Source organism: Lipotes vexillifer, unplaced genomic scaffold (genome assembly GCF_000442215.2).
Source record: "Lipotes vexillifer unplaced genomic scaffold, Lipotes_vexillifer_v1.1 scaffold111, whole genome shotgun sequence".
Classification (NCBI taxonomy): domain Eukaryota; kingdom Metazoa; phylum Chordata; class Mammalia; order Artiodactyla; family Lipotidae; genus Lipotes; species Lipotes vexillifer.
In genome coordinates, this window is record NW_006778270.1 from 1,972,226 (window position 1) to 1,998,789 (window position 26,564).

The following is a 26,564-nucleotide window of genomic DNA, read 5'->3' on the forward strand; positions in this document are numbered from 1 at the left end:
GTTTCGCTCTGCCTGGCTCGGGCTTCTCCTCTCTTCCCTCCCATGCCTGGGTTCGCAGCCAGCTAGACAGAGCTGGCAGTCAGAGAGACACAAGGAGCTTCTGCCCTCTACCCCCCAGCTCCCCATGCAGCTACCTTGTTCTCAGATATGCAGAATTTGAACCCAGAACCTTGTACTTCTGCTTCTTCCCAGGGGGAAATAGGTCAGAGATCCAGAGCTGGGGGCCGGCCATTAGCCAAATTCCCAGCTCTAACCCTTTCTACTGCTAGGGGGTTTGTTCTAAGGAAGGAGAGAAGGGGCCGAGAAGGAAAGTGCTGTCTCTGGTGCCGAGAGAGGGCGGGGGAGGCTGTGGGGAGAGGCAGGTTGGGTTTCACTGGCATTCCAGAGCAGGCTTTTGCTGTGTAGCTGAATCAGAGCTTAGGGAGCCACGGAGACCAGAGGAGCCTCAGAGCCGACTGTGGGCAAACCTGATAGCCCATCTGGAATCCATCCACGGCCTGCCTGCCCTCCCTCCCTCCCTCCCCCACGCCCTGAGCTCATTGAAGGAGCCACCGTGGGGAAGCAGGGCCGGACGCCTTAACCAGCAGGCTGGGCAAATCCCCCAGGTGCCAGCCCACAGGCCTGTGCTGCTCCTCCCAGCTCAGAAAGCACCCCATGCACCAGCCCCCGGCATCAGTTTGTGCCCCTTCCTCTCAGAACCAGAGTGAGTGAACCTCAAAGCTCCCAGTAGCGCAGAGGAAAGAAGGCACCTCAGCGCTTGGACCATACCGAGGTCGTTCCAGGAGCCTGAGAGTGCCAGCCCCATTCCACGTCAGGAGGATGTCCAGATGGGCATCCAGGTAGCACTGGGCTTTCAGAATCCTCCCAGCCCTTGGCTGTCAGAGTCCTGAATCTCCTTGGATGTCTGGTGCCCCAAATCTCTCATCACTCCAATATTCTAAATGCCCAGACTCTCCCAATGGAGGGATCCCAGAGCTGGAAGACATGGCATTAAGCACAGAGCAGGGACAACCAGCTGTCTGCAACCTCGCACTTTATCCTCAGCTCTGCTGTGGTGGTTCGCTCTTGACCTTGAGGGAGTCATTTGCTTTCTGAGGGACTCAGTTTCCTCTTCTCTAATAGGACACTGACCCCTGCAGGATGGTCATGATATCACAGAGGAAATTTTGGATGACAGAAACCAAAAACAAAATGTCATCGACCAAGCACACTCTGCAGAGCAGTTGATAATACAATGGCAGTTTCAGCAAAAGTGCCAGCCAGCCTCAGCTGGGAGACTCTGACCCGCAGGGCCCCTGTCCTCTGCCTCTCTGAGGTGGCCTCCCAAGGCCTGTAGAAGGGAGATTTATTCCTCCATTTTCCTGGCATCTCCCCTACCCCCTGGGTCAGTGGGAGTCATGGCAGCCTTGTCACGCACCACAATTGATTAACCTTTGATCACACCCGTCCAGCACGTGGGGATGGACACCTGTGGGGCTCTCTCTCCTCTCTCATGCAGAGACACACACTCCTCTCCGTGAGCAGGAAGGAATGCCCCCCACCCCCGGAATACCCTCTGCCTGGTGGGCTAGAAACAGAGCCCACCATAGGGAGGATCCTGCAAGCTGAGGAAAGCTATCCATTTGCTGGAGAACCTAACAGGGTCAGAGGCAGCTCAGACCACCTGGAGGCAACCAGGCCCTTTGCCCACCATGAATCTTTCACAACAAACTTTGAGAACAGCCTGTTTTCCCATTTCAGCTTCCTGCATAGTGTTTGCCTAATCCGTCTGTCCAAAATCCCTCTCCAAACACGAGGTTTCCTGCCCAGCACTGGCAATCAGAGAGCTAATTATCTGGGATTAGAAATGGGGGGGGGAGGGGGCTCCCATTTAATTACAGGAAAAAAATTAGACCAACTGATGTGGGCAAAGCTACTGGGATTAGAACTGAAGCCCAGGTTTGAAGGCAGGTCAGTTTGGAAGGTGGGAGCACCCCATGCTCCATCCTGGGGTCTTCTGCTCTTGGCTGGAGTCCGTGAGATGAGGGTAGAAGGAGGGCTCCAAGAGATTCTCCCTTGGGGGTCGGGGAGAGAGGTGCATATGTGTGTTAGAGAGAGACAGGGAGAGAGGCAGAGAGACAGCAGAGAAAGACAAAGAGAGGTAATAGACATGCAGAGAAACTGGAATTGACAGGAGAAACATGAGAGGGAGAAAGAGATGGGCAAGTGGGATGTGAACAGCAGGCATTTTGGGGACCAGCATTCTGTCCCGCAGTTGCTGTGGGCTAGCATTTCTGTCATGTTCCCTTTCAAGGGGGGGAAGAAGTGAAAGGCTGCAGAGGCAGGCCTCCCTCCTGCCTTCCTTCTTTCTGTCTTCCTTCTTCCGGTGCCCGGCACGCTGGCCCAGTATTGCCACACACGGCACAGGTGACGAATGTAGGGGGGACAAGGGTGGGGCAGGGAGCATGGACTCCATTGGGCTCCTAGTGATCTTGAGTCTCTTCTGTGGCCTGAAGATGGGGCTTCCTGCCAGTCCTTGCTTTCTTCTCCTAGGAGAAGAACCTCCTGGCTCAGAGAAGCATTCACTCATTAACTAATTCATTCGTTCTTCCGTTTTACAAATAGTTAGGGAGCGGTATTATGGGCCAGATGCACAGTGATCTATGGGTTTTCATTAGCCCAGAAGAATGCAAATTGACCTCTGGCTCTAAGTTGTGAGTGATAATCTCCTCATTTCTTCCCCCTCTCCCAAGACCTCACATACACTTTAAACCATCCTGGGAATAGTCCAGAAACACACCCTGGCCAGCTCCTGCCCACAGAGGCAAAAGATATGAGCACACAGTGCAAAGACCTGAGACTACGTCAAGGGAACAGACAACAGAATGCAAATTTGTGCAGTACAGAGTATATGAGTGCATGAGCATAACTTCTTTCCAAATAAGGAATTAGGTGACTTATAAACGATTTGTCAAACATATGTAGTGAAAACCAGTATGGAACTAGAAAGTTCAAGCCATAAGAGGGGAGTGGAAATAAATATGCTAAGAATAAAGCCAAAATGGGCACCAGCACCCAGCCTCAAATTTGGCCTGAGTATCCTGGCAGCCGAATCAAAAAGGGAAATGAGACGAACTAGAATTCTTAATCTGCAATAGAAGTATACCTATTTTTTCAGGAGAGACAATTCCTGGACATTACATAAGTGATTTAATCATGTGAGCACTTGTACAGAAACCAGGACAAAATTTGACATGAAAATCAGAAGCCTCTTTTATATGGTAATTTCTTATATAAACTTCCACTAAAGTGCCAAGGCCGTGACATCCATGTAACAATTATCATTCAATGAATTACTCTCGTGGAGTAATCAACAATAAAAAGCAAGTATATAAGGCCATTGAGGAAAGCGAAACTTGCTGGTTAAGCTTTTGTGGTCCAAGTTTGCGGCTTTCTGGAGCTCTAACTTGATTCAAGGATAGAATGCAGTTTTTAAAGCAACCCCTTTGTGCTTTAAGTTGAATAAAATGAACTATATAGATTCAGCTTCTACATCTGGGAATTTACAACTTTTGTGGACACTTCTCTAGAGGCTCAGAGAGCAGAATAAGAGCCTTAAAATGGTAGACAGTAAGATGTTAACGTCATACACAAGGCAAAGGTGAACGCATTTTGGGGAGGCATGCGGCTTAATAAAAGATTGTAGAATCAAACTGACCCAGGTTCCAAAACCTCTGTCTACCACTTACTGGCTGTGTGACCTAAGGCAAGTTACCTGACCTCTCTGAGCCCCAGTTTCTTCATCAGTGAAACGGGTTTGGGGGATTAAATTAGATACTTTGTGTAGGGTGCCTGGTGCCCCATCCAACATGTAGCGTGTGCCCAGTTAGTGGCAACTACTCTCCATTCCAGGGTCACTGAAGAAGGTGGCACTCCTAGCGTGGGGAGAGGAGCCATGAGCAAGGGAGGAGACTCAGGAGTCCTCTGGTCCTTGCCAGGGTTGCTGGGGACCCGTCGCCCCTTCCGAGAAATCCCCTCAAAGCCATCAGCTTCCTAACGGTTGGGACTGTCCAGAGCAGTTCTGCAGATGCTCCAACCTAAGTTGTCTCCCAGGAAGCCCCAGAATTCTCTCCCACTCTGCTCTGTTTCTGTCACAACTTGACCGGGAAACCCATGACCCTCCTTTCCCGCGCCTGTTTTCGTTCCTCTTCAGAAATGCCCAGGACTTGGCCTTTCAGCAAAGGATGGCCCATCTCTCCTTGTAAGGAAGGCCCATCCTTCCCTGTCCAGCCCCGTGGTCTCCCCGTACCTCAGCCCTCAGGGGCCCCTCCTCTGCTCATCACGGCAAGGTTCAGGTGTCAGGTAGAGTGAGGGGCACCACCTCCTGCTTCTCCTTGAGGCATCCTTGTCTAGATTGGATGCCAGCCAGTCCCAGGCAGCCTCTAAGTCACAGCAAAGGGGGTGGGGGGGATGGGAAGCCACATGATGTTCCCCCACCCACCCCGACCACACCTCCCTGACAGCCGGGCACCCAGAGCTCCCCTGAGCCACAGAGCTGGGCAGGAAGAGAGAGGCAGATCCAGAGCATCGCGGTGTTGAGCCAGGGGCCAGGCACACACCGGGCTGCTCCTTCGGACACATCCCTTTTGCCCAGCCTCTCTCCCTCTGCTTTTTTTTTTGCAGTTTCTCTGGTACTTTCCAGCTCACTGCCAAATTGTCAAAAGCTATGAGAGGCAAAGTGCTGTTCAGTTAATGATTCCAGTCCCTGGAGAGGTGGAACGCTCTTTTAAGAGAAAAAAATAGAGAGGAGTTGGGGGGTGTGCAAGGGGCAGAGAGGGGGATGCTTCAGTACTTTAAACAAAAGCTAAGCTGCAGCTCCTTCTAGCTCTTTTTCGGGAACAGATTAGAAGTGGGGAGGTTTGCCCCGAGCGGCCTTCTCTCTGTGGGGAAAGGCCTGGAGCCTCCCCCTCACTTTTCTCTTTTTCACAGACTAGAAAGGGTCTGATTCAGAACGCTGCCACCCTTTCGGGCCCAGGGGCCTCCACCCTCTATGTCCCCAGCATAGGAGACCCCAGCAAAACCATCCCTTCGCACTCAGGGAGGCTGCCTGCAAAAGCAGCCTGCAAGCTCCCACAGTGCAAAGGTTCCTGCGTTCCTCCGCTCCCTCCACAACCCCTCCTCCTTCACCAGCTGCTCCCTTGGAAAGGACTGAGAGTAGGGTGTGACCGATGGCCCCAGTGGACCCCTGAAGTATTCCCTCCCTGCCCAGTTTTCCTCCTCAGTCTGGTCCCACCCAAGTCTATGGATTAAGAGCAAACCAGCCCAAAATTTTTCATCTCCGTGCAGCCCTTTCCAGCATTCCAAGTGCTTTCACATTCCTTATCTAATCTGTTCTCACCACAGCCTTGTCATGTAGGCTGTACTGTTTTTTACCAGTTTTGCAGATGAAGAAAGTGAGAATTAACTCCCTTGGCTGAATGCCCCTGTGTGGCCTCCGCCCCCAGCGAGTTAAGACATCAGCCCTGACTGGACAGTCAACACCTCTCAGAAGGAAAGATTGAAGTGTGGGGCTTGAAAGATCTAGAAAGGAAACCGAAAAACCTCTGTAGAGGCTGCCCTCTTCATAGAGACGAGACCTGCGTGCCCTTTAATTTCCGTCATCTGCAAGTGTGATCTGCCTTTGGGCGGGACAGGGGGTATTTTTTAAGTCATTTTGATTCATATTGTCCCTAGAACAGTTCCCCGCCATCCTGATACCTCTCATCTGTTCACATCCTCATACAAAAATTCTATCAGCTGCGAAAACGCAGCCGCACCTTGGGTGCCATGGTGTGTGGCTGCCCATAGCCCAAGAGTTCATAGCATCCTGGTAGTGGGATCCTCTCAGGGGTCAGGAGGATGGGCAGGGGCTTCACTTTGCTGACCCTTGAGCCCACTGGATGTTCTGCTAATGCTCACAGAAAAGACGGTACAAGGTTTGCTCCGTACAAGGCTTTCTTCCTTCACTACCCGCCCCCACTGAGCTCCTGGCACCTGCTTCACTGTTGTACCCAGGCACCAGCAGGGGCTCCGGGCTGGCACTGTGCCCAGCAGCTGTGGGGCATCAGCACAGGAGGGGGCGGGCATCGAGGAGAAGCAGGGGTCCAGCCAAAGAGAAGTTGGTGACTGGGAAGGGTCTCTGAGCAGCAATGCCAGGGTGCTCAGCTAGAGTCCATGGCAGATGGAGCAGATGAGGCAATCCTTGCTCACCAGCCCCACCCCATCCCACCTTGATTAGAATGATCTGGCCCCAGAAGAATAGCAATGAATTAATTAGGGGTCTGTTGTCATGAAGGAGCTCATTATTAGAGTCCCTCTCCTGGGAGGGGAGATGGGGAAAGGTGTGAAAATGACAGCTATTCAAACAGAATCTTTTAAAGAGCTAGACCCTCCCTCAGCTGTCTGTTCTGCCCTTGGGCACTGCCAGGAAGTCAGACACACCAAAGCCTACAGGGCTGCCCTGCACTGCACTGGCCGCCCCAGATTTCAGGGGGTGGAAGCTTTCTGGCCTCACTTCCCTTCCCTTCTCTGACCCTGTTTCTCAGACCCCAACTCTGACCCCATCTTCATGACCTTAACTCTTGCTCTCCGTCTGCCTTTGAGCCAGCAGAGCTCCAGCTTAGTGGCCCTGCAGTTCTTTTCAGAGCAGCACCTTGAGTGTTTATAGTACTTTCCTCCTAAGAGCTCTTACCGGTCCAGCGAGAGCCAAAAAGATCATTTCAACAGACAATAATGCATACAGTGTGTTTGTGCTCCAGGTTCCAGAAGATTTGGTTTCAGGGGGCAGGGAGATGCACGGAACAAGATTCCCTTGTCTCCCCATTCTTTTCTAGAACGTTGAGTTCTGACTGTCTGTCTACCAGCTCTGTGACCTTGAGGAAGTATCCTCACCCCTCTGTGCCTCAGTTTCTCATCTCTAACATGCGATAATAGGGCTCTTGTGAGGATTAAATGAGAAGAAGTGTATATACCATACATTGGCATGGTATCTAACAATAATAGGGGTTAAATAAATGTGGGCTGTGACTTCTGTTCCACTCCTGCCTGGTTTCAACAGCAAGAATCCATCCATTCCATCAGCCTGTGTTATTGAGGTCCTGCTCTGTACACAGTAGTACCCAGTACAGTGAGGCAGATGGAGCTGCACAAAACATTGTGTCTGTTTTCTAGGGACTTACAATCTTAGGAAAGATAACTGCACGTGTTCACAAGTAACTGTGCCAAGAGTCACACTAGATACTGTCGGAGTTCAAAGGAGGGATCAATACAGGCTTCATGGAGGAGGTGGCATTTAGGTTGGGTCTTGAAGGATGATTAGGATCTAGGAAGTAAAATAAATTCTTAAGCAAAGGTGTGAAGATCAAGATCCTGGGGACATAATTGGAAAATGGTGAGAAGGCCATGTTAGCTAGACCCCTGAGTGACAAATTGAGGCATGTGAACTTTTCTAAATTATCAATAGGGACAATTAAAGGTATTTTGTGTGTGTGCATGGATTCATGCAATGATTTCCTTTTTTTCCCCCGTCTTCCAAAAGTAGTGTATGTTCATCATAAAAGAAAATAGGAGACCGAGATAAGCGAGAGAGAAAATTACAAACACCTGAAATTTAAGGATTTTGCATACAGAAAAGGCAGGATCAAATAAGTGTTTTAAGAAGATTAATCTGGCAGTGTTTGGTAGAAGAGATTAGAGCAGGAATATGCTGGAAGCAAGGAAATTTCTCAGGTTATCGCAGTAACACAGATAAGAGGCAATAAAGACTCAGACCTAGCCTGTTAGCAATGGGAAGAGAAATACAGGGACATGGATGTGCTTCTCTCAGTTACCACGCATTTTCTGCACCATGGTAGACACATGACACATGTGTTTTTTTTTTTAATGACTTTTCCTTTTAAAATCTCAGGGAGTCTCCTGCATTCAGGCACAAGCCCAGTGTCACAAACCTAGACCTCCCTTCCCATCCTTCCAGCCCGAAATGCCATCCTCAGCGTTAATGAAAGCAAGAGATTAACTGTTGCAGATTATAAAGTGCGGAGCAATTTTAGGCCATTGAAAAGAATGAGTTAATTAAAGAGGGTAATAACTGGCTCCAACCCCCGCTCTTTGCTCCTTTTCCAGCTGCAGGTGGCCTTCTTTGTCACACTGGAGGAGACAGCTATATGATCTATTTTGTTCCCCAGGAGTTATCTCCAGGGACACCCAGCACTTTTTAGATGTAATTTTTAGTCCCAGTGCAGGCATTGTCCTCTTGTTTAACTTAGGGAAAACCGAGGCCCCAGAGGGAGGCAGAGTGAAAGAGACCAGTACAGGCTTTGCAGTCAGGCAGCTGCAGCTTGGAGCTCTGCTGGGCTCCGTCCTGTGTGATTCTGCTCTGGTTTACGTTTCTTATTCTGTGAGATGGGAAGGCCTACTGCACAGAGTTTTCAAGATTAGCCATGTTTGTATCTCCAACTTTTTGCACACTGGTTGTCATGATCAATAGATTTTCCATAAATATGTTGAACTAATTGATAAAGGGAGATAAGCGATTCAAAGCCCTCTATATGTCCAGTTTTAGGAAGTGCTAGTTTCCTTTGCCCTCCCAGCTCCCCCTGGAAATTTTCCAAGGTAGTAGTTAACCTTGGGCATATGTCAATATGCCTCATCTTCACCGCATCCTATTCCAGAGCTTGGTGAAGGCTGCGTTGCCTCCACATGGACCCTAAAGGTTGCTTCTAAATCATTCCCAGTTCAAAAAGCCTAAGAGGTTAGATTCTATCCCGATACAGCCAGGGCATCCCCAGGCCGGTAACCTGGGTGTGATGCCTTGAATGGAGATTCCGAGAGTCCAACATTGCTAGAGTTTTGGGTAAACAGATTCCGATTTAGAAGGAGACGCTCATTATTCTTTATGAATTCCTCCTGCTACCCCTCTGTGCTCCCCTCAACTCTGTGCACCACCGGTGAATTATTGCTTTGCTGCTGCGTGATTTGATTTCATCTGAGGCTGCTTAATGCTTCTTCCATCCCTCGCTGTGTTTATCTTATTGTTTCCTAGAACAATCAAGTGTTTCCTCTGCCCCTGGCAGCTTCAGCTTTTTCCCAGAGCCTCCTGACCTGCCCAAGCAGCCTTGAAAGGTGGGGCTGATCTAGGGTCAGAGCCCTGGTGCTCCAGAGCTGCCCCATGTCATTCAGCTCTATAAGCTGTACTCCCTTGCCCTGGGCCTTGGAGCTCCAAGCCCTGCCTGACAGAGCGAGAACCAAAAGATTGGATTCTGGTGCTTCTGGGACTTGATGTCACTCTCTCCCCTGAGTCGTAAAGGGAGAGGTCCCTGGGACAGCAGATGGTGCCCTTGTAAAGTGCAGTTTGTCCTTCACCCCAGGAAGGTGTGAAGAGAGGCTGTTCCTCGCAGTTCTGTGGGCCGCTGGATGGTGATTGCTTGGTCATCTACCCCTGGCTGATGAGAAGCAAAGAAGCCATGGTTTAGAAGGGAATCCCACTCCAGCCAACCTCCCCGAGCTAACCCCCAAACACTTACCTTGCTCAGAGTACATGCTCAATAAATATTCACCACATCCCCGGTCCTCATAAGCCAGAATTCTCAGACTGTCCCAAGATGCAGAAGTCCAGAGACAGGTGGCTCCTCTAGGGACCCCCTCCCTCCCTTCCAGGAGAAAGCCCACCGTGGGCTGGCCTTCTAAAATCCAGGAGCCTCTAGCCCCATGCACCCCCTCTACTAGCGCACCCACCCCCAGCTTAATATCTAGGGCAGATTCCCGACATGCACAGAAATAGAAATAGTTGTACGTGGAAATGTCAATCTCCAGTGTCAAAGCCCCTGTGACTGGCCGACAGCTCACTGGGGACCAGTGCTGGAAGCATCTGCACGTGTGTGGGAGGATGTGTGTGTGCATGCACACAAAGGGGAGGGCAGCCAGAATTCTCGAAGTTTAGCACACCTTAGTGACCTCCTTCCTTCTCGTGGACAGGAGGGGTCCTTGGCTTCCCCCCTTTTCCTCTTCTCTCCTGGCTCCGTGCAACCCACAGGCCAAGTTTTCCAGGCTCCTGTGTTCCTCTCCAATCATCCAAGCATTTAGGGGCAGGCTCCCAGCTGTCCTCCAAGGAGCTTCGGCCCACTGGACTGTGACTCTGCATGGATAGTTAATGTCTGCACACCTCGGGGGTTGAGAGGGGACATGAGCCAGAGGCACCCTGGAAGTCACTGCTGCTGCTTCTGTGTGTGTGTGTGTGTGTGTGTGTGTGTGTGTGTGTGTGTGTATCTATGTACGCATGCACGTGTAGTGTGTGCAGGATAGAGGGAGGAAGAATCTCAGAGACTGACTTTACCAGAGACTTCAATCTATAAATAATTCGGGTCATGAAACTCTACAAAAATAAACTTCAGCATGAATCCTCGCCCTGGCAGCACTCAGTGCACAGCTGCAGATACACTTGCTCATTAACTCATTCCCAAGTTCAGTCTGAGCAGCACCAGGCCTCCTTCACCTTTCCCCTCTTTAAAGGTCTCAAAGTATACACACACACACACACATACATATACACATACACACACGCACGCACACACACACACACACACACACACACAAACACTCAAAGGCCCAGAATCATGAAGCCAGAGCTAAAATCAAATAATAAAGGCCTCCTCCAAAGGGAGTTTTAGGACACATGGTGACGAGACCTGCTGAAATTGTTGTTGAGCCCTCAATGACTACACGTCAAAAGACTCATCCTCTCCAAATACTCAGGTCTGACAAACCAAGTTTCCAAGAAATCTGGGCTTGGACATAACAATAACACTTTTATATTTATATCACACTCTAAAGTTTCCAAAGAACTCTCATTTCCTTCCCCTCCTACTTTTCAGTTTAGGTATCACCTCCTCCAGGAAGCCCTCCCCTCAGTCCAGGTGAGGTGCTGCCCTGCCCTCCGTGCCGGCCTCCCTGGGATCCCCATGCAAACCTCCTCTCACACGGGGTGGCCTAGGTGTGTGTGAGGACTGATTGGATTGTCTGTTTCCCTATTCCTGGGGCTTCCTAAGGGGATCCTTTCTCGAAGTGTCCCCAGCTCTTAGCACAGGCCTGGCTAACAGGAGGCATGTCCTGAATGAATATTGGACAGTACCGAAATTTGCAGCTATGGAAACTATCACACAAACAAGTGAAGTGACTTGCCTGAAGTCACATAGCCAATTAATGAGAAAGCTGGGATTAGATCCCACCCCTGCAGACGCAAACCAGTGCCTCCCTCTGTGTGGTGATGTCTCTCAAACCAATGTATTTCCTACTGAGAGGCCCAAGAAGATTCCCAATTCTATTGCTCTTCAGCAGCTCTTGCAAAAAAAAGATACTACTACTGCTACTACTACTACTACTAATAATAATAAAGTGATGTTAGAGTGTCAAATCCCAAGTAAAAGCTCCATAATTTAGGACTAACTAGGGAAGAAATTGATGCATAAGAAAAAGAGTTTGGAGGGGCCTGCAGATAAGCTAGTTAATTGGATATGCTGATTTAAATTGGATAGTCAAATAAAGAGGCTGTCATTAATTTCTGTACAGACCTAGCTGTGATTTAAAGGAAAGCTACTACTAATAGGATTACTATTTCATTCTCATTCCAAAGAGGCCCCTCCCCAGGAGGACCAGACAGTAAATCTCCCCTGGTTTTTACCTCACATCCTCCTGCCCCAGAGCCAGCCCTGATAAACTGCCTTTTAGCCTCCCAGCAGGTCCCCCCAAATTAGGCTCTGAGTTTATTGTTGCCTCTAGGAGGTAGGTGTTTGTCCCACTTTGGCCACTTCCTCTTTCTTTGGGGTCTGAAAGAGGAAGAGCAGCTAAAGAGAGGATTTGGACTCTCATCTGCCCATCTGCTCTGTTCTCAGCTGCAGTGAATGGCTGTGTTCACACATTATCATCTCTTAGGAGAGTCACAGAGTGGCTGAGAATCAGAGCCAGAGGTAAAATCAAATAATAAAGGCCTCCTCCAAAGGGAGTTTTAGGACACATGGTGACGAGACCTGCTGAAATTGTTGTTGAGCCCTCAATGACTACACGTCAAAAGACTCATCCTCTCCAAATACTCAGGTCTGACAAACCAAGTTTCCAAGAAATCTGGGCTTGGACATAACAATAACACTTTTATATTTATATCACACTCTAAAGTTTCCAAAGAACTCTCATTTCCTTCCCCTCCTACTTTTCAGTTTAGGTATCACCTCCTCCAGGAAGCCCTCCCCTCAGTCCAGGTGAGGTGCTGCCCTGCCCTCCGTGCCGGCCTCCCTGGGATCCCCATGCAAACCTCCTCTCACACGGGGTGGCCTAGGTGTGTGTGAGGACTGATTGGATTGTCTGTTTCCCTATTCCTGGGGCTTCCTAAGGGGATCCTTTCTCGAAGTGTCCCCAGCTCTTAGCACAGGCCTGGCTAACAGGAGGCATGTCCTGAATGAATATTGGACAGTACCGAAATTTGCAGCTATGGAAACTATCACACAAACAAGTGAAGTGACTTGCCTGAAGTCACATAGCCAATTAATGAGAAAGCTGGGATTAGATCCCACCCCTGCAGACGCAAACCAGTGCCTCCCTCTGTGTGGTGATGTCTCTCAAACCAATGTATTTCCTACTGAGAGGCCCAAGAAGATTCCCAATTCTATTGCTCTTCAGCAGCTCTTGCAAAAAAAAGATACTACTACTGCTACTACTACTACTACTAATAATAATAAAGTGATGTTAGAGTGTCAAATCCCAAGTAAAAGCTCCATAATTTAGGACTAACTAGGGAAGAAATTGATGCATAAGAAAAAGAGTTTGGAGGGGCCTGCAGATAAGCTAGTTAATTGGATATGCTGATTTAAATTGGATAGTCAAATAAAGAGGCTGTCATTAATTTCTGTACAGACCTAGCTGTGATTTAAAGGAAAGCTACTACTAATAGGATTACTATTTCATTCTCATTCCAAAGAGGCCCCTCCCCAGGAGGACCAGACAGTAAATCTCCCCTGGTTTTTACCTCACATCCTCCTGCCCCAGAGCCAGCCCTGATAAACTGCCTTTTAGCCTCCCAGCAGGTCCCCCCAAATTAGGCTCTGAGTTTATTGTTGCCTCTAGGAGGTAGGTGTTTGTCCCACTTTGGCCACTTCCTCTTTCTTTGGGGTCTGAAAGAGGAAGAGCAGCTAAAGAGAGGATTTGGACTCTCATCTGCCCATCTGCTCTGTTCTCAGCTGCAGTGAATGGCTGTGTTCACACATTATCATCTCTTAGGAGAGTCACAGAGTGGCTGAGAATCAGGCTTTATGTGGGAAACCCAATACTGCCACCCTTTAGCTGTGTGATCTTGGGAAAGTCACATAACTCTCCATGCCTCCAATTTCCCATCTGTACAATGGGAATAATAACAATGTTTACCTCATGGGTTCTTGTACAGGTTAAATGAGTTCATTTTTGTTAAGTACTTTCAACAGCACCCAGCACATGGTAAAAGCAATAGAAGTGGTAGCTATTAAATTCTTTAGGCCAACAGGGCCCTTTGAAAATCCACCAAGATCATCCTCACTACCTTCAGGCAAGGCCACATTTAACCATGAAGCAAAAGAAGTCATCCTGGGGCTTCCCTGGTGGCGCAGTGGTTGAGAGTCCGCCTGCCGATGCAGGGGACACTGGTCCGTGCCCCGGTCTGGGAAGATCCCACATTCCGTGGAGCGGCTGGGCCCATGAGCCATGGCCACTGAGCCTGCGCATCCAGAGCCTGTGCTCCGCAACGGGAGAGGCCACAGCAGTGAGAGGCCCGTGTACCGCACACACACACACACAAAAAAAGAAGTCATCCCGTGTTCAGAACTCTCCTGAGAAAGAAGATACAGTCTTCTGTGGTCACCCACTCTGTAGTCAGGGCTCCTCATGACAGGAATTCTTACTAGAGCTAGCCTAAATCTCCTTGTACAATGGTTTAGGCACATTTTGTCTTTTGCTCATCTTTGTAGAGACTGTCACCCTCCATTGCAGCACACCGCCCTTCTGATCCCACCTTCTGAGCTTTGTCCAAGCAAATTGACACCACTAGCTCTTCTTGTCCGCTGAGGTCAAGCCCTCGCAGGAGAGGAGGAGCCCAAGTAGAAAGACGGGTTGAAGTGACTGGCTTTCCCCTGTGTGCATCACCTCCCTCCTCCCTCCTTTCCCCTTCTCTATGCTCCTCCTCTGCCTGGTTGGATGCCTGGCTGGGGCCTGTGCAACTTGGTCTGATAGTGCCCTTCTCTTGGATTAGATTCATGGCCTATTTCAGTGTATTGTTGTCCGTATGGTCATTGAAACCTGGCCCTGGAGACACAAGCTCAGAAGCTGAAGAGAACTCACTTTGTGGGATACCACAGAATAGACTCAATCTGTTGCAGATTTTTTGTTTTTGTTTTTGTTTTTTTTTGTGGTACGCGGGCCTGTCACTGCTGTGGCTTCTCCCGTTGCGGAGCACAGGCTTTGGATGCGTGGGCTCAGTGGCCATGGCTCATGGGCCCAGCTGCTCCGCAGCATGTGGGACCTTCCCGGACCGGGGCACGAACCCGTGTCCCCTGCATTGGCAGGCGGACTCTCAACCACTGCACCACCAGGGAAGCCCTGTGTTGCATTTTAAAAGCCCAGTTTTGTTTGGGACTCTATCACAGTCTCCACCACCACCCTGTTTCTGGCAAGGATGGAGAACAACATTGAACCTCAAAACTTCCCATCCGAGACAGAGAAAGATTGGGACTCATGTGCTTGAATTACAGTAGGGCCCACCTTTGTCCCTCCTCACTCACAGGGTGTTCTCTTCATCCGCCATGTGATTTCCTCTGGACCACACCAGCTGGAGCTGGTGGGAGCCCCAGGTCCACCCGTGACTAGCTATGTCCATGAATGGAAGCGCCTGGATGAGATGGGCTCCAAAGCCCTACAGCTCCGGCAGTTTTCATAAGTCTGTGACTCTCTTGTGATAGACCCTGAGAAGATTGCGCCTTCGTGTTATTCAGAGAGGAAAACTGAGCCTTGGGGAGATGAGGTAGCTGACCTAAAAGTGTACCATTAGGCAGAAATCAAGCCCAGACAAGAACACAGTCAGAGCAGAAACCCAGGAACCCTGAGTCCCACTTTGGTGTGTTGCCTGGAGGGAGCAAAGGGAATTAGGGAAGGGAAAGACCTCTGCCGTCCAGTTGGCCTCCCCTGGTTTCTGCGTGCCAGCCCTGCCCCCACCTCATTCCCTTTGACCCCCAGCCTCCTGGCCCCCTTCTCCATCTTCTCTGTCCTCCTGTTGGTATCCTGGAGAGCTGCACCAGCTCAAGGCAGATAGCATGAGATGAGGCAGTAAGTAGGGGTGCACAGACTTCTTAGGCAATACCGCTCTTCATTCCAGGGATTTAGACTGAATGAAATAGGATAGCTTAGTTCAGGTTCAGTACCAAGAACATTTTCTGTTCTGGTTTAGTTTCAGCTCTGATGTCTGAGAGTTATGTAGGTTTGATTCTAGCTTCAACTGCTTTATTGAAAGATTGGGATTGTAGACAGAAAAAAAAAAAAAACTGTTTAGGTCTCTTATTCAGAAAAAAGTTAATGGCAGGGATTAGTCCTAACTGTGATGCAGCAGAGTATGTGATGATAAATCGTCTTTGGTTCAATTCAGCTCCAACCTGGCCATGGATACCATCTAGTCCTGGGGAACACAAAGGGCCAGACATGGCTTTCCTCCTTGGGGAGGAGGCTGCTTCACCTGGCAGAGGGTTAACCGGCCTCCCCAGGTGGGGAGATCCTGGGCTGGCCCTGGCGTGGGAGGATGGTTCCTCAGTTCCTGGGGCTGAGCCAGTGCCCGGAGGAGACTGAAACATCCCTGGAGAGGAGCAGCTGTCACAAGAAGGGTGGTGAGAAGCACTGGGACATTTCCCATTTGGAGGAGGAAGCAGAGCTTGAACTCTCCCATTTTAAGGAGACGGAATATTGAGGTTAAGCCAACAAGAAGTCATGACTACCACATCTCCCCCTACCTCCTGCAATAGCCCGAGAACTTTTGTGATTAAAAGCTACTATATTTCTAGAAGGATCTCATGGGAATTTTGGATTCGTCCATCTGAGAGAGAATGCTGCTCTGAAGGTTAAGGGGAACTAGTTTAATCGTGGGGCATTTTCCCAGACTGAGACCCTTGTTCTTCCCTCTGCTTGAATCCATCATGAGATTTGCTCCAGGGTGGAAGGCAGTAGCCTCAGCCCCAGACCATCATTCCTGACCCCAGAGTCTTCCTCTGCCCTATGAGAATGAATTAAATGACCCCCTGACCCCTCCCCTGGAAGGAGGGGCTTTAGTGACAGTTGCCAAGGCAACAGCTTGGAACAGCAGGAAGCCACTAACAAGGCAGAAAAAAGGAAGAAAGAGGAGCTTAGGGGAGAAGGAGAGTCCAACCCACAGGGGGGAGTTACTGGGGTAGGAATGGCTGAGAGCAGAGTTTCTTCGGTTCCACTGAGGTCCCCTCCTCATCTTTAAGCCCAGAGCTCCCCAAGTCACCCATCAAAGCAGACAAGGAGAACCTGGTACCTCTGACTCTTGGCCCTGCTCCAGTGTTCCCACCCCTGGGGTCTAGGCCCAGGGCCTCAGGCAGGAAAGTGCTGTTTCTGCCACTAGGAACTCCAGAACCACTGTACCCCATCCTACAATGGGCTCGTGGTCTGCTTCTCACTCACTCCAATCCAGCCCAACTCTGCAGGCACAGATCACACCCTGGCTCAGGCCCCTCAAGTACACAGATTCTCAGGAGGGTAGAAAAATTTGAAGAGAAGCACTGGTCCTACCCTCCCAACTCTGCAAGAAATAATGCTCTTGACCCTCTCTACTCGGCCCATAAAAACTGAACATGTATCCATTCATCCATCCTTGCGTGCTTATTGTGGCGTCAGGCACCAAGCTTAGCCCTTGCAATGAATAAGTCATGGTCCTTGCTCTCAGGAGCTCTCGGTGGGGTGGGAGAAATTGACAGAGGGAAGAAGATGGTTAGAAGTCCAAGAGAGAAATCAAAAGGAATAGGAGGGAAAGACTTCAGCTTAAAATTGTCCACAGAAAACTGTCTTTTGACCTCACTTCGATTTAGCACTAAAGAGCCCACGATACTTTATCAGTTGGTTCATAGTTCATGTCCTTTCAACAAGTATTTCTCAAGCATTCCCTTTTATCCATCACCAGCTGTGTTCCCAGCTCCATTCTAGTGCTCAGAGGCTAGTCCTCAGAGAAATAGAAAGCCTTCCTGCCTTCAGAATGTTGGCAGACGTACGCACATGCGAGACAATTAGAGAGCGATTTAAGTAGGTAGGCAATACGCGTTAGCTAGTGCGTATACAATGAACAAGTCAATTGACTATAATCCCAGGACAAAATGTCTGGTGGATAAAAAGCCATCAGGGTGAGGAGCAATTAGTGTGGTGGAGAGACTGGGGAAGGCTTCATGGGGAAAGTGAGCTTGAACTAGAGGGGGTTTAGTTGGACGGAGGACAAAGAAACAAGCCGGGGTTGGCAATATTGGTCAAGAGTCAGCTGCTGTGTTGGGAAGAGGACACCTAGTGAGAGCACATTCAAACTATGGGCTCCCTGCCATCACCTTTTTGTCCTTAGGGACCTCTCTCCACTGAATTTCCAAATTCTGTGTAGAGCTTAGACTGGAGGAACACTTCTCAAACCCCCAGACTGGCAGCATCTACATCAGCTGGGAATTTGTTAGAAATGAAAGTTCTCAGGCCTCATTCCCACTGAATCAGAAACCCTGGGGTGGGACCAGGGGTGCATTTTCCCAGTCCCTCCAGGTGGTTCTCAGGGCATGCTGGTTTGAAAACCACTGGGCTACAATCAGTGCTTTTAGACCCTGGCCACTCACTAGATTCACCTGGGAAGCTTTGACACCCAACGAAGACGCCAGGGCCCCAAGCAGAGAGGTTCTGATGAATGGATCCAGCCATATATTTTTTTTAACTCCCCAGATCACTCTAATGTATATCCAGGGCTGAGAAACACCAGACTAAATGACCTCCAAGTCCTTTCTGACTTCTTATCCTGGGACGGGCTCTGAGGCTGATTCTCAGATTTTTGTTCTCAGGGATTCCCGGCTCACCAAAATCTCCTGGTGGATTTGCACACGTTCAGGGGATATGTTTGGGGTCAGAAAGACCTTTCTGAGATCCTAAAATCTTGAATCTCTTGATGACCAGCTCTCTGATGGTTTGTATGCTGGTCCCACCATCCTCTCTTACTTGCCCGAGGCAAAAACACTCGGTGCAGATGTTGATTCTCCTACCCCAAACACAAATAAGTGTGCACAAGCACACACTGCCACACACCCTCATCACGCAGTGCTATAAATATATGTCCACACATACAAGAATAACCATATAGGGGTATTCAGATCACACCTAAAAATATATACGTGCACACAAATAAACTCACCATCAGAAGTCTCAGACCAGCACACTCAGACTGCTTGGAAAAGGATTCCTCTTGGTGGAAGTTGGGCTGTTTGAATTAAGAAGCACCTCTGTCTTCCCTGTAACCTAGCCTGCTTCAGGGTAGCACTTGGGGGCAGGATGTAGGGATTATCTTCTATAAACTACCTGCAGGTAAACCCACAGGGGACCACTGAGTACAGATACTGAGGATGCCCTTTTTTCTTTTGCAGATTCGAGCCGATGGTCCCCCCCATGGTGGGGTCCAATATGAGATGGTCTCCGTGCTCAAAGATGGGAGCCCCATCCTCCGGGACATGGCCTTCTCCATTGATCAGCGCTACCTATACATTATGTCTGAGAGACAAGTAAGTGCTGACACACATCCCTCCTTTCCAGAGCCCAGGAGGAGCAGATAACCAGGGACCTTTGTTCAGAAGCTATTCCATCAAACAAGAGAGACCCCTGGGCCTGCTGCTCAGGGGTCCTAGGAAGCTTTTTCAGGGAGTCAGAGAGAAGCAATTGGGGCCAGCCACTTCCTGGAGCCTCTCTTTAGGCCGCAGACCCTGTCTCAGCATGTGATGAACAGCCCCACAAGAACGGGCCAGACTGCACAAAGCAGCTTGGTGTGATTAGGAGGTAGATTTACTGCTCCCGAGCCGACAGTCTGCTGCTCAAGGGAGCCAAAGAGGTGTAAATAATCCAGGCCTCCAGGCTGGGAGAGATAGACCCAAGATAGGTCCCCAGAAGGAGATAAAAATCTTGGGCTGAGTCTTAGACCGATGCAGGGTAGAAGCTGGCCAGCTCTGGGAAGCTGCAGCTCTTTCTGCAGAGATGGGAAGGCCTGAGAAATAGAATTCTGTCCTTTTCTGGGTAACACCTGAGTGGGTTCCCCACCCTCTTGGATGAAATGTTATTCCCTCGGGTTATATTCGACCTGAATATGTGGGAGCAGAGAGAAGGCAAATGCAGGGAGAGCCATGGTGAAGGACAAGAGAAGGACAGGGGATCCCCCACATCAGTGGAGGTGCAGAAAGCAAAGCTTAGACCTTAGGAAAGGCTGGCACCTTCCATTCATTCAGTCAGCGGGTCAACAGTTAGTCAGCAGGACTGGTGATCTTGACATTGACCTGAACATGGTAAGTAAGATAAAGGCCAAAGCAAAAGGGGAAGGACTGTGAATCCGTTTTGGTGCTGGGGACACTGACTTAGAGGCTAGACAACGACGTGGCGCTGGAGGACCAGTGAGCTTTCTCAGGGTACCTCCCCACTCAGGCGTCATTCTCAAAATACTCTGCAAAGATTCCAGGTGTCTGTCATCAAGTTCACCCTGCCCAGAGTTCTCTTTCCCTCCTCCCTTTTTGTATGTGTGAATTCTGAATCGGGGACAAGGGATGAGTGGAGGAAGGAAGAGGTGAATGGGCACATGATGGCATAAGGGAAGCAGGGATGCGACTTTAACTTGAAAATTAGTTCCTGAGAAGAGATGACACAAACCATATGCTAATTGTATGCAAATTACGTCCAGATCCTCTTGAACCCACCTGTCTTTTTACCTTCTTTCTTGTAACCCCCATGGTTGAGGCGTAAACAAGTCCAGATGCAAACTTGTAACCCTAAAAAAAAAAAATTACTGGGCATGTATTTATGGGGAACCATGTACTGGAAAAACATCAAAATGAATGGGACTTGGTCACTACCCTTAAGTTGCTTACAGTCTAACAAGGAAATCTTTATCATCAGATTGGAGGCTACAAATGCTCTGCCTTTCCTTCCTATTTTTCTTTGTTTATAAGACAAAAGGTTATTTCTTAAACAAAACTGATAGGTGGGCACCATACAAATTCAAACAGTACATACAGAAAAGGAAATAACAAGTTCCTAAACCTCACACCCCCAAATGTAGCACCATGTTAACATTTGGTGAACACCATTCCAGATGCTTCTGCAGAAATATCTACAGATAGAACGGTGGGTGGAGAGATAGCCCCCTAGACCGGTGCATTAAAGGATAGTCACTGGGATCAAATAGACCTACGTTAACATGATATTTTCAAAAGACGTTATGTATGGCCGAGGACCAGGCTGGTAACTCTGGACAAAAATTCTTTCTTGGGTTCCCTGAACCCCACGAAGTAGAAAAGCAGAAACAGCAAATAGAAGTGACCAGTGAGACCTCAGTGGAACTGAGAAGATGCCAAGGCACATATTTGGGCTGCATATCTTTTAGTCAAATGAGATGCTTTCTGAAATTGAATTCAAAACGTGGCCAAAGAAGAGGGCTGGAGGCTGATATATGGCCTTCAGGGAATACAATGACCTCCTGAAACCATATCTGATGTCGTCTCTGAGAACATCAGCTCTGGCTAAACCAAGTGTCGGCATAGCTTATTTCTAAATAATCCCTCCTTTGGTCTCATCTTCTGCATCTGCTGCCTGGTTCCTGTCAGTTGGCACCAAACAGAAGGGCTCAGTAGTAGCCAGTCATGCTGAGCAGATATAGGAAGAATTTGGGTTTAATGCCATGGGGCTATCTTGAATCAGGTGAGATATTAGTCAAGGGAGATCCCTATACCAGGTGGAGCCGTGATCAGCGGGCAGAGTCGGAGGGGGACTGGTGGTGGAGCTCGGAGGCCTGTCACTTGGAGAGCCGCAGGCCATGGGGCAGTAGGTAGCCCGGTGATTTCACCAGGGGCTGGGTCCAGGGTTGAAGGCCAAGAACACCTCAGGAGGGCCATCTGCCTGAGGCCAAGTGGCCAAAAGTACACCGGGTGTTCACAGACAGCTCGGACCTCTTAAAGGAAACAGTTGAATGTGTGGCAAGAGAACAGTCAATGGAAATGAAGTCAGATGACGTGGGTTCTAGTTCAGCTTTTGCTCTGAGGTCCGAAGCTCTCAACATTTTATAACCGGGTGGCCTTAGACAAGTCACATCACCTCAGTATGTCTCACAGGGATCGCTGTGAGGCTTGGCTGAGACAGCAAGAGGGGAATTCCTTTCACACCACCTCACGCACTGAGAATCCTCATCATTCAGATTCCTCACGGCCTGTCCCAGCTTTCAGCCTTTATGATCCTATTACTCAGGAGGGTGGTGACCGTGGGTGGTGATTAGGAGGAAGCTAAGTGGCGGCACACCCAGCAGGCCTCAGGCCGAGCCAGGAGGCCTATGTTCTAGTCCTGGCCTACCTCTAACCAGCTGGCTGACCTAGACCCTGAACTTTGCAGGGACTCAGTTTCCTCAGCCTGAGGGATGGAGATAATAAATCGAACTCTCTAGAGGCTCTTTCAGACCTTAAAGAGACTTGTCTAAGGTCTTGGGATCAGGACTCTTCTCCGTCTGCAGAAGACAACCCCAAAAGCACAGGAAACAGCCTTGAGGTTAGACCAAAAGAACTTTCTGAACGAGTTTTATGAGTCCCTGCATGCCCATATGAACTCCTTCCCCGAAGGGTAAACACTGCAATGAGGGTAGAAACGCTAGCAGCTATGGATAAGCAGATTCCTGTTTTGAGGCAGTCATTTCACAATTTGGAGTTCCCTAAAAGACCTAAGACCTTATAAGACATCGTGGGAATGGGGTTTCCCACCGCCTCACTTTCCAGTAAATCTCTGGGCAGCCTACTCTCACCCCTGCCTTCACCATGTCCCCAGCTCTTGTCTCCCTGTTCCCCTCCCCCTCCCCCAAATCATGGCACCTATTGTATCTTTGATGCCACAGGAGAGTAGAACCAAGTCTCTGCCCTCCAGTTTTGCCTAGACAGGTTTTCATCTCCCCACAGAGCTAGAACAATCCAATATAGGCTCATGTGTGCCCTCTCTCTCTCTCTCTCTCTCTCTCAGTTAATTAAATGTAATTAAGAAATAGGACTAGTAAGTGTTGGGTCGTTAGTGCCACTGCCTAACAAGTCCATGTTAATGTACTGTTAATAGACCCAGTGCTGGCCAGTCCCCGGGGAAAATTTGGGAACCAATTCCCCGATCCTACTTGCCCAGGTGCTCCACGGATAGGATGCCTGACTCTTCCCTACAAAGTCCACCCCAGCTTCCTCAAAAGCGAATCGACCGGCAGATGTTATGGGAGGGAATTCAAGTCGCTACAATATCCTCAGTGTCTAATGGAAGTCAGACGGTGGGACCAGGGAAAATCAGGCGACGAGCCAAGTAAAAAAGCAAGTCCCAAGATGAAAAGAAACTTGATAGCCCCAGTTTCCACCCAACTTGTCAGCCTGGCCACTCCCAGAAAGGGAATCTAACTCTATACTCAGGGTAGATGGGAAAAATGTATGGGGATGGAAGCAATTATTCTATTTTATACTTTAATTAGTTTGAATTAGCAGAGGGAATAGAGGCATAAAATGATCTAGCGAAGGGTGAAATGGAAAAAGGGAGTCACAGTGGAGAATGGCTCCATGTAGGCTGGAAAGGGCCTTGGGAACAGCAGAAAGGCTGGTGATGGGTGTGTGTGTGTGTGTGTGTGTTTAGGGTGGGTGAGGACATGGGATGCTGCTGTCTATTTCGAGGCCTGGAGAGGCAAGATAGCATAGTGGTTAAGAGTGGGAGCATGGGAGTCAGACCGCCTTGCACACAATCTGTCACGGCCTTGAGAATGTTAGTTCACCTCTCTACACCTCGGCTTCTTCATCTGTATAGTGGGCCTAATAATGGTGACTGTTGTGAGGATCGAGAGACTATATATAAATTACCTAGCACTGTGTCTGACACACAGTCAGTGCTTTCAATAAGTGGTAATGATTATTATCATTATCGTATTGTCATTCGTAGTATTATTAGAACTTCTGAGACCCCAGAGAGGGCTAGAAGCATCTCCACTATAAATTACGGCTGAGACAGAGATCCCAGTCTCAGGCAAACACCTCCAACCTGACTTTCCTGCTGCTCCCTCCCAAGGGACACCTCAGAAGCCTCTGGCCTGGTCTAATGTCAGCATCCAACTAAGTCGCTCGTAATCTGCTATTTATTTTTAAAATCCAGGAATGTGCCCAGCAGACTAAACAGTCCTGGTCCCCTTGATACAGGCGAAGGCAGCCCTGGGCTCATGTGTGAGGCCCGGGAGGCCAGTACTCCAGGCATCTGTGGAGAGAAGGGAGGGGGACCCTGAGCCCTGGTCATCCCCCAAGGCTCCAGGCCCCTGTCTGGCTGCATGTGTGGACACTGGGCCAGAAAGGGGCTATCCCTGGGGCTTTCCACGTCTGGTCTCACCAAGTAAGTAAGCAGGCCTCAAGCTCATTGCAGTAGATGGGGCTGCCATTCTCCAAACAGTGGACACTCAGACCCCAGTTCTGAATGCCCATATGTATGTCAGTTATTGGCATACATTCTGGTTATTTATTTCTATGTAACAAACCACTTCAAAATTGACAGGCATAAAACAACCACTTCCACATGCTCACAAAACTATGTAAGTCAGGAGTTCAGACAGGGTGCACCGAAGAGGGCTTTTCTCTTCTCAGCAACATCTGGATTGGAGCCTCTGCTGGGATGACATGAATGGGCTGGGGTGACTGGAATGATTAGGGCTAGAATGATCTGGAAGCACATCCTCTCACATGTCTGGCAGCTGGGAACTAGAAAGCTGGGATCAGCTGGGACTGTCGGCCAGGATACCTTAGACAAGGCCTCTCCCTGTGTCTTGGGCTTCCTCACAGCATGGTGGCCTCAAGATGGTCAGACATCCTGAGCATGGCAGCTCATGGCAGACATGGCCGCTCAGGGCTCCAAGAGTGAATATTCCCACAAATAAGGTAGAAATGTTATTGCCTTTTTTTACGACTTAGCCTTAGAAGTCATATTCGTTCTCTCTTCTACCTGACTCTTCACCTCTCTACCACCCATCACCCCAGCTGATTCTGATGGGTGTGGCCCATGATCATGCTTCAAGAAACAAGGCACAGGGAAGGTAAATACATGGTTTCCTGTCTCCCAAGGTATGAACCATAGAGCATCAGAGCTGGTAAGGACTTCAAAGCTCACCCATACTGACCCCAGATGGGAAGTATGAGGCCCATAGGACATGCAGCAGGCTAGCTGCCCTTTCAGCCTTGTACAACACCCAACACCTAAGACCAGAGTCACCAGAACTGGTTTGGTTTCTCTGAACTCACAGGGAAGTGCCAGTAGCTTTAAAGCTTGCTGTTGATGGACTGAAGGTTGTGTTAAGTCCTAAACGAGACCCACATCAAAGGTGGCTCTGAAAGTGCTACTGGGGAGCCTTTGAGGGAATCCATCAGGAATAGGGACACACTGCCTGGAAATTGCCCAGACGATGGCATGTGATTTTAAGGGCTGTCCCGGGCAGTCTTCCTGTGCAATGTTGCATCAGTCCACTCAGAAGATGGTCCTGCTGGAGGATCCACCGTCTCATGCAGGGCAATGGGGCTTTATCCTCATGGATGCCAGGAAAGTAACTTTTTAATCACCCCCATCTTAAGTAATTTCAAAGAGTTGAGGCAAGAAGAACTTTGGCCTGGAGTTATTAGCAATCAGAATTATTTGGAAAGATTATGAAGCTATCCTTCTCTGAAGGTCTCAAGTGCAGGAGAGACATCCCTGCCCCCCAGCTCCTTGCACTGGTTTAAGACCCTGCCTGGGGTGGGGAGAGGGCTGGAAGGACACTGACCAGATGCCTCTAGCATGCCACCCTGGCAGTGTCCAGCCAGCTTCACTAGAAAACGAATTTTGGTGTCCTTGGTTTGGGGGAGGGCCTGTCGACTATAAACCTGGACCTAGGGCCAAAAATAAGAAGCATTTTCAAAGGTCCTATTGTGATGTAAGGGCAGTAAGTCTCTCACCTGTGACCAAAGCCACTGAACTGCCAAGTCCCTAGGCATCTAAAGACTTGGGGAAGGGGAAGGGGAAGAAAAAACTCTGGGGAGCCATACTTCCAGATGTCCCCTGCTCATTTATTTTGACATCTCAGACTATTATTTTGATTGTGCACATTTGTTTAGTCCTGGTGATAAGGCTTCCCAGGGTGCAGGCAGAGCGTGCCAAGGTGTATTTTTACAAGGCGGTCGAAGTCTCCGTAACAGGAGCTCTCCCTTCAGCCCCAGCTGGGAGGCCTGGGCTGAGCCACAGTGGGGAGAGAATTTGAGGAGGCAGGGGCTGGAGCAGAGCCTGAGGGACTTTGGGGAGAATTACAGAGTTTGCAGATTAGGAAAGTGAGGATAAGCGAATTTCTGCTGTACTTTTGTTTTCAAATGTGTCACTTTCAATCCAAGCCTTTGATGCACATGTGTTTCTGGTTAAGGACCTCAGTGTGGCCCAGGAGCTGAGTGCCGCATCTCAGTGTCTTTCCCAAAGGAGGAGGGGAATCCTGCCTCGTGGAGGAGGGGGTTCAGGGACTGGTGACCCCCCCAAGCCTGGATTTGATTTTTTTCCTCTTTCTTTCCCCCATTTCAAATATCAGGGAACAAAGAAGCTGACATGGAGCTGATTCCCTGGCTATTAATATTCTCATTGGAGCATTTTTTATAAATATTTTCATACGAGGAAAAGGAAATGCAAGCCCACCCTATTAATCAGACGCTTGGCTTGTTGTATTTAAGAGAGAAAACTCCAGCCTCTTATTTAAAAATCCTTTGGTTTGGAAAGAAATGATTGAACACAATGCCCAGGCTGGGAGAACTGGTGCCTAAAAAACTCATTTCTCTAAATGGGCAGGGGGGCTGGAGACTCTTTCTCTAATCCTTGGCAAGGGATGCAATTTCTCTTTCTAGATAGGATTGCTGAATGCTGAGACTCTGATTGCCCAGAATGACATGCCTAGGACCAAAAGATGGGAAATCACTATACCTCAGTACTGGAATGAAACCCCACTTATTTTAAAGATGAGGAAAATGATGCCCAGAGAGGGGAGTCACTTCCTAGATCATGTTCTGAATTACCAGAAGAGCCAGAATTAATCCTAATTAACCTGGCCCAGCCCAGCATTCTTCTCCCAACTTGACAACAGCTTCACTCAACACAGGCAAGATACAAAACTGGTTGGGTTAAAAGATTTTCAATTAAAAAAACATTAAAACAACCCGAGCCCAAGGGAGTCCCTGAAGATGTTCCCAAGGGTCAAATTAAAATAGGGAAAG

The 26,564-nt window shown here is 49.1% G+C and overlaps 1 protein-coding gene across 1 annotated transcript in view; it reads left to right on the plus strand.

Moving 5' to 3' along the window:
- Window positions 1–26,564, plus strand: part of PLXNA2 (plexin A2) — a 221,551-nt gene that overhangs the window by 80,249 nt on the left and 114,738 nt on the right. Inside the window, exon 4 of the mRNA XM_007451568.1 lies at window positions 18,693–18,827. Coding sequence (XP_007451630.1) covers window positions 18,693–18,827 — 135 coding nt within the window. The remainder of the gene's footprint in view (window positions 1–18,692; window positions 18,828–26,564) is intronic.